The sequence below is a fragment of the Cynara cardunculus genome, unplaced genomic scaffold (assembly GCF_001531365.2).
Source record: "Cynara cardunculus var. scolymus isolate 2C unplaced genomic scaffold, CcrdV1 Un_Scaffold_2549, whole genome shotgun sequence".
Taxonomy (NCBI): domain Eukaryota; kingdom Viridiplantae; phylum Streptophyta; class Magnoliopsida; order Asterales; family Asteraceae; genus Cynara; species Cynara cardunculus.
The window spans coordinates 4,186-12,487 of record NW_020201130.1 but is presented as its reverse complement, the minus strand read 5'-3'; the positions used below and the strand labels follow the sequence as shown (position 1 = coordinate 12,487).

Here is an 8,302-nt window from a genome sequence, read left to right as displayed (position 1 = left end):
CTTGTTTTTATGAAATGTTTTTTCAAAAAATGTGAAATAAAATTACTAATTCAACAATTTATTTAAAAAGTCTTCTTACAAACCTGTTATCATGTCAAAAAAATGGCATATCAAGTTATTTTAGTATTTTATCAATGGCTTCCCACCAAGGAGCTCCTACCCTTCCATGGTCACGGTTACCCCTTATCGGTCGCCCACCACCATCACCAACCCCACAGCCTCATCAACCCCGACCGCCAAGCCCACTACTTTTTACACCGAGATTTCGAGCTCCACCGGCTGGACCTCCTCTTGCAGAAACTAACGTTGTTGCACCATCATCAACACCAACTGCACCACAACTGAAGTCCTACAAAAGGAATGTATATGATTTTACACATGTTGCATTGACAACACAGACACTCTTAATCATATATGATTAAACACACCTAATGGAATGTAATCATATATGATATTGAACTTCTCGCCTTCTTGCAAAACGTTTAAATTCTCGCATGTTCCTTCCTCTATTAATATTATATATATAATCTTTTAAATTTTTAATTATATAAAAAATAAAAAGATAAATTGATTGAGATGCTCCTAACTTGACAGATTGGATATTAACTCCGTCAGGACAGACTAGTTGGAAATTAAATGCAAACCATGGGGACATTCAGTGTAATTATTTTGAAATAGATACCATATCCAGATTATGAGCAATAGGGACCAACAAAGTAATTTACTAAAAACTATTTATTTAAACTCACGTGATGAATTCATTAGGAAACCCGTAGAAAAATCCAAAGATTTTTTGACAGACTTTTAAAAATGATTCGATAAACTGTTTTTTAAAATCGATTGATGGCATCCATAGGAATGTTCTAAGAATTTCTCATGGAATTTAGATGTATTTTAAAAAGTTAATTAAAAAAATTAGAGTTAACTTGCAAATTTGGTTCTTGTGGTTTACATAAATTTTCGTATTGGGCCTTTCATAATGTGAACATACCTCATGTAACTCGTGTATCATCCTCGTGAGTCTAAAATATTTAGCTAAATGTACAAAAAAAAGTTTCTCATAATCTCATTATTAGACAACCATGCACTTTTTATTTCATTTACTTCTAATAAAAAAGACTACTAAGATGTTAGACAGTCTTTGAAGTATGTCGAATAGCACATCAAATGAGGAGGTGCATTTAGTACAAAATCTGAGTCCATAATATTCAATGACAATAATGCATGGCGAACAATAGTTTTGGCGGCTGTCATCATCAAGAGTCAATTAAAGTGATAGCGAGCACGATGAACGGCAAGACCAAACCTTCATTCACAAACTATATGATGATTGAGGCCAAAAAATTGGTGCTTTGAGAGCTCAAAAACCCTGTGTTAACAGGTACATCTATAAAAAATGCAAAAAATAAAACAATCCACTTGAAACAAAATGCAATAATAAAGATGTTAATTATGCACGTGGGAAAGGAATAAAGTAGAATGATTTAATGGCTTCATGTTTTATAAACATGTTCATCTATCAATGGCGGACGAAACCCTCTTGGAATCATGTTTTTCATGATTTTTGTTTTGTTTTCTATTCTATATAAACATCTTCCTTCCCTTTCCAATTTTCTGCATAACCATTTCACCTTATTATTTTCCCAATGGCCACCAAAGATGGAGCTCCAACCCTTCCATGGTCACGATTACCCCACATCGTTCACCCACTGCCATCATCAACCCTACAGCCTCATGAAGCCCCACCACCGCCACCACCAAGTCAAGTGCTTTTTACGCCAAGATTTCGAGCCRCAACAACCAAASCTCCATCTCAACCTACCGCAATCCCRCCTCTTTCTGCAGGAACTAACGTTGTTGCACCACCATCACCGCCAACTGCACCACGTCAGTTAGTAGCTAAAGCTACGGCAGCACCAACCTCATCACCTGTAGTTCCAAAGGACACACAATATGAAGCAGCAACCACATCCCCAATCGTCACTCATGCTGCCACCCCGACATCCTCCCCTCTGAAAACTGTCAAACGTTCACCAGAAAAAACTTCATCTGCATTAACTTGTTGTCTTCTGTAGGTATTATTGTACCATAGCGATTACTAGCAAGGAAGTTTAGTACCATCCACAGCACGCACACACACACACACACACTCTCTTTATATATATACTTTTGATGTGAGCAGATTAATTTGCAAGTTGAATGATAAAAGTTAATGCATCTTTTCAAATGTTTGAATTCTGATATACAACATCTTAGACAGATATCATATATTCTTCTTTTCTAAGCCATGCTTTTTAGTTTGCTGGTAATCTGTTGGTGGTTGTGAATGTTACCAACACATTTGAAATAGTGTGCAACACATCATGTATAGTAACCTCTCCATTTGAAATAGTTTTTAAGTTTGTTTTAATTTTAAAATTGCAAGGACCATTTTTACCAATTTATATAATGCGGTACCACTATTTGGATAACCGAACACTCGCTATAATCTAGAAGAATTTCACGGGTTCTTTCCGTAATCCTTCAGTGAAGGTGACATCCTTCAGTTATCCGTTGGTATATCAAATGTGAAGGGGGATGGGAGTTCATTACATAAATGTATATGAATTAAATAAATATGTAACAAGACATTCTAAAATATGTATGTATTCGTTTCACAAACAATTCCGTCAAAAGTTCTTAGAGTTTATGTATGGTTTGCAACAGCTTTTTAAAAAGTTAATTTACAAATATATATATATTTAAAATCAATTAAATTTTATGTCAAAAATCCATCTATAAGTTCTTAGAATTTTCAACGGCTTTCTAAACTAAATTTGATTTATAACCAAGATTTAATCATAATTCAAAATTAATAACATAACATGATATAACACTGGTGTCTCAAAAGAAATTAATTCAAAAATATCCAATATGAATAAACATAGAATATTGTATTAAAAAATATCCAATATTAATTAGTTGTTGTCTTTTGTAGGTATTAATGTGAATGTTGTATTTACAGCATTATGGACGGATCCTGATTCTTTATAGCATGGAGATTACAAAGAAGTTTAGATTCATGGAACGCTATATATGATTGATGTGATGAGCAAATTTGCATGTTGTTATGATGTTTTTAGGAGCTATATATAGTCATTTCTTTCCTATTTTTTAAGTTGTTATGTTGTGTTGATGTTCCATATTCATATAGCGGAGGTTCTATTGGCACTGAAGTAGTAAACAAGGCTATAAAAGTTTGTAGAGACAGGGTTGAATACAAACATAAATATTTACTTTTAATTTCCTTATAGATTATAGAAGAATCAATCAAAGTATTTACAGACTGTTTGGCGAAAGAAGATAAGGTAGAAAACTTAAGCTAAAAAAACAATATTGCTTTGGTAAAAGAGTTAACATATAGAATCTCTAATAGAGTTCATTAAGCTCATACAAAATTTTCTCTTGCACCGTATAGACACAGAAATATATTTCTTAAGGCGCTATGGAGAAGAAGGTCTTCATTGATATTTATACTACATACATTAAGAGGGTATATTTCACATTTTAAGGGGGAAAGGTTTGTAGTATCGGCATGTCTTTGAAGTGACCGATCCTTAGACGACTTAGCCGCATGAACAATGTATGGAGATCATGCATAAAAGGGAACAATAAAATGTAATTCATATTGTACTATCTGACACATAGTTGCAAGGCTGACTTTGGCAAGATAGGATAAGACAAAAATTAGATTTGCAAGATTCTTGTTTAGCTAGAGAGGGTCACCAAAGGTTCTTCAGTGCTTGATCAGTTGCTCACTTCATCAGATAGGTAGATCTTCTGAAACGACTTTACTTCATCGTATCTTTATCTTTACCTATACCTTCTATATAGCAATGTTGTGCTGTGAACTTTCAAGTGTAAAAAAAGGGTCTCACGAGTTTCACGAAAATAGATTGGTCTCAACTGATCCCAAGTATATATATATATATATATATATATATATATATGTATATATGTATGTGTGTGTGTGTAGTCTGTTTGAGGGAGAATCCTAAAAAAATAGAAAACGGGAAATCCTCATAACAACCACCAATTATTTTAGATCCAACGACTAAAATACATTGAAGTTTTAAATCAAAAGGGTAATTTGCTACATTTTAAATATTCTATATTTATTTAATTAAGTATAATCCCTAAACATCCTCCTAGAAAATTTCCAAAATAAGGAACATCATGTACCATCTTTTCTCTATGCTATAGGATTGACATCGAGATCTAAATGAACAAAATTCTTGACCTTATACAACGGCGTATGGGGCTTTTTTGATAACCCTAATCCGATAAAAGTTATTCAACTCAACAGTGACTGATATGCACGAAAATGATTAAGCGACTACTATAGATGGTGAAATTTCAATAAGAAAATGAGTTCCAAACAAAAAGTTTGAAGGATTACTCAGGTAAGGTCAAAGATGAAAATTATTTTTATCATCCATTCCACTTATGAGGTTTGATGGTTCATGATTAAAGACAACCTCGTTTATTCGTCTTTTATAGGCATTATGCACATGTGCATGGGTGACCTATTTCAATTAACTTTATTTTGTAATCTACATATGGACTTGAAGTGTCACAAACAGAATTTGGATGTATTTCTAAGGGCCTTAATCGATGAGTTGAAGATGTGTTTAAAAGCTCCTTAATCTATGATTAAAAACATGTGTGTTAAAAGTTCCATGTTTTTTGTTGCTGCAACACACACACTTTTGGTATAAACAAACCCACAAAAAGATATATATACATATATATATACATATATATATATATCTGTATGTATATATATATATGTATGTATGTGTATATATATATATATATGCATGTATATGTCTCTGTGTGTGTGTTTTAGAGACATAGGGGAGATAGGGAGATAAATACATTGCATGTATGTTTGATTTGATGTAGATGATCGATGGATCGCATGAAGAAGGGGTCATTGAGATCAAGAGAGGAGAGAAGAGAAAAGAGAGAAGAGAGAGAGAGAGAGAGAGAGAGAGAGAGAGAGAAGGCATGAAAAAAAACGAGGAGAATGTAGTGTTGTATGTTAGTGATGTGTATAACCATGTATGTATTTGGTGTGGATGAGGCCAAACTCCTGCTTGGTAGGGATGTGAGGGAGTCATTAGTTGGGAGGGGACGGTTTATATATATGTTTGTGTGTACATATTTGTTCATATATTAATATAATAATTATATTAATATAGAAATAAGTTCAAACGAGATGCTAAACATTTTGAAAGAATGCAAGAAGTTTTAATATTATATATGATTACCTACATGATATACAAGGTTAATCATATATGATTACATACATGTTGCATTGACAACACATAGAACTTAATCATATATGATTAAACACACCTAATGAAGTGTAATATTATTTGATATTAAAACTTCTTGCCTTCTCGCAAAATGTTAAACTTCTTGCATGATCCTTCCTCTATTACTACAATATATAATCTTTTAAGTTTTCAATTATAAAAAAAATAAATAGATAAATGAACTGAAATGCTCTTGATTTAATATATTGGAGTTTAACTCCGTGCGGGACAAGAGCAGTTGGAAATTAAATGCAAACCATGGGGACATTTAGTGTAATTATTTTGAAATAGAGACCATATCCAGATTATGAGCAATAGGGACCAACAAAGTAATTTACTTAACACTATTTTTTTTAAACTCACATGATGTGCTTTAGGAACCCATAGGAGTTTTTGAACTAAAAAAAGGAGCAATAGCTTTTTTTTTTGACGGACATGTAAATTTAATTAGGAAACTTTTTTTTAAATTGGATGATGGTTTCCATAGGTAATCGGTAGGAAAGTTATAAGAATTTCTGGTTGATTTCCGATGAATTTTAAGAAGTTAATTTAAAAAACTAGAGTTAACTACAAATTTGGTTCTTGTGGTTTACATAAATTAACGAGTTGGGCCTTTGAATTGAATTTTTAACAAATGATAATCCCGTGGTTTCATTTTTATATCATATGTGATCATCCTAATAAAATTATCAATTAAAGTGTCGTTAGTGAGGGGTTGTTTCGCCATTAGCCCTTCCCATGCGAGTAGTTTCATCTCTATAACGGATTTATCACTACGTTTACTTTTATTTTTACAACAAATTTGGTCTCTCACTCTACTCTCACGTGTCAATATCATGTGTCAATATCACCTTAGTAATGCTTCACAGTGTGCACATTCTAAGGGGGTGTTTGGTTCGCAGATTTTGAAGGAATCTGATGGAATTGGAATGTTGAATTTAATTAACCAATGTGTGGTATGGGGTGTTACACCATCGTGGACCACCACCGATCTGAAGCACCACAGTTGAGTTAGTAATGTCGTCTGGCTTATGGGTATATTTGGGTTGTGTATTTTATATTGTTTTGCATATTAAATAATTATTTTATTAAATTATTTTTTAGTTTTAAAAAAATTAAAATTTTCAAAAAGGGCATTTTGATCATTTACCGATATTTCATTCCAATTCCAAAATTACATTCTATGAACCAAACAAACAGATTCCAATTTTTTAACATATTTCATTCCAATGTCTGCCAACCAAATAGATGATCAAACATGACAACATTCTATTCCAATTCCTTCAAAGTCAATTTATTTAACAGATTTCATTACATCCAAAAACATTCTGTAAACCAAACGCCACCTTAGTATCTTCCATTTATTAAGGGTTCATAGTGTGAACATACCTCATGTAACTTGTGTATCATCCTTATTAATTTAAAAGGTATAGCTAAATGTACAAAATGGATAATTTCATTATTAGACAACGATACACTTTTTAGTTCATTTTAGTTCTAGCCACAGTGTCATTCACATAAAGAGAAAGTTGATAAAAATCTAAATGAAAACAACATAACAACGGTTGAAAAAGTTAAGAAGAGCACATTTTGGGTCAGATTCCTTGGCATAATTTGAGGCAACCCAAACGACCAAGAAAAGGACCACTAAGAAGTAACACCACTCTTTGAAGTATGTCGAATAATACATCACATGAGAGGTGCATTTAGCATAAAATATGAGTCTGAAATTTTTAATGACAAAAATGCATGGCGAACGATAATTTCGGTGGTTATCTTCATCCACAGTTAATTAAGTGAAAACCAACATGATGAACGGCAAGACCAAACCTTCATTCACACAATAAAAATTGAATCTAATATAAGCATCAATAATATGCAATTCAAAATGATAGAATTCAATAATAAAGATGTAGGAATATGCAATTCAARATCACATGCTAATTAATTCACTAAGGAATAAAGTTGATTGATTTAATTGCTTCTTGTTTTATAAACATGATCATATATCTTGGTTAAAGAATTGAAACCTCTTGGAACCTAATTCCAAGCGGCCATGTTTTTCATGATTTTTGTTTTGTTTTCTATTCTATATAAACATCTTCGTTTCCATTCCTATTTTTTGCATAACCATTTCACGTTATTACTTTCCAAATGGCTGCCCAGCAAGGAGCTCCAACACTTCCATGGTCACGGTTACCCCATATCGTTCACCCTACAGCCTCACCAACACTGCAGCCTCACCAAGCCCCACCACCACCAAGTCAAGTGCTTTTCACACCAAGATTTCGAGCCACAACAATACATTACTAAAAATGGGATGTTATCTATGGAAATTTTAGTTGGAAAATATCATTTTTGACAACTCTTCACGAAAAAGTCTACAACAGAAAATGTAACATGGGGGTTATAAAGTGAAAATGAAACATATATATACATACTGCGACTGCACCTATGACAACATGTGCACATCCTACGTAGCAAACTTCTCCTGCTTTGCCATCTCAATCGATGTCATCTCCATCTCAAGGCACATCAAAGTCGTAGATCCTCTGTTTCTTATTTTTTTCAAATCAAATAATGTATTCCGTGGAAAATTCATTGGAAATGTCTTTGAATTTTCGACAGATTTTTTATTGCTTTTTAAAATTAAAGCCTATTTTCTAAACTGATAAAATGCTTTTCGTCCAAAATCGATGGAAAAATTCTTAATTGTCGATGGATGTTTGATGAACTTTTGAAATTAATTTAAAATTGTTTTTTTAAAGGAAATAAAGCAATTCATCGAAAATTCAAGAGAAGTTCATACAAAATATAGTTTCATACATCATTACAATATAATTGGTCGTAATACAATATATTATATATATATTGTGTAATACTTTTGCATAAGATATTATTGTTTCATCATATATATATATATATATATATATATATATATA

At 32.4% G+C, this 8,302-nt stretch overlaps 1 protein-coding gene across 1 annotated transcript in view; it reads left to right on the top strand.

Moving 5' to 3' along the window:
• Positions 1 to 1,646: 1,646 nt before the first annotated feature.
• LOC112503119 (vegetative cell wall protein gp1-like) overlaps positions 1,647 to 8,302 on the top strand; it is a gene marked incomplete at its 3' end in the record, with an annotated part of 10,146 nt that continues 3,490 nt past the window's right edge. The window contains exon 1 of the mRNA XM_025107187.1: positions 1,647 to 2,028. Coding sequence (XP_024962955.1) covers positions 1,647 to 2,028 — 382 coding nt within the window. The remainder of the gene's footprint in view (positions 2,029 to 8,302) is intronic.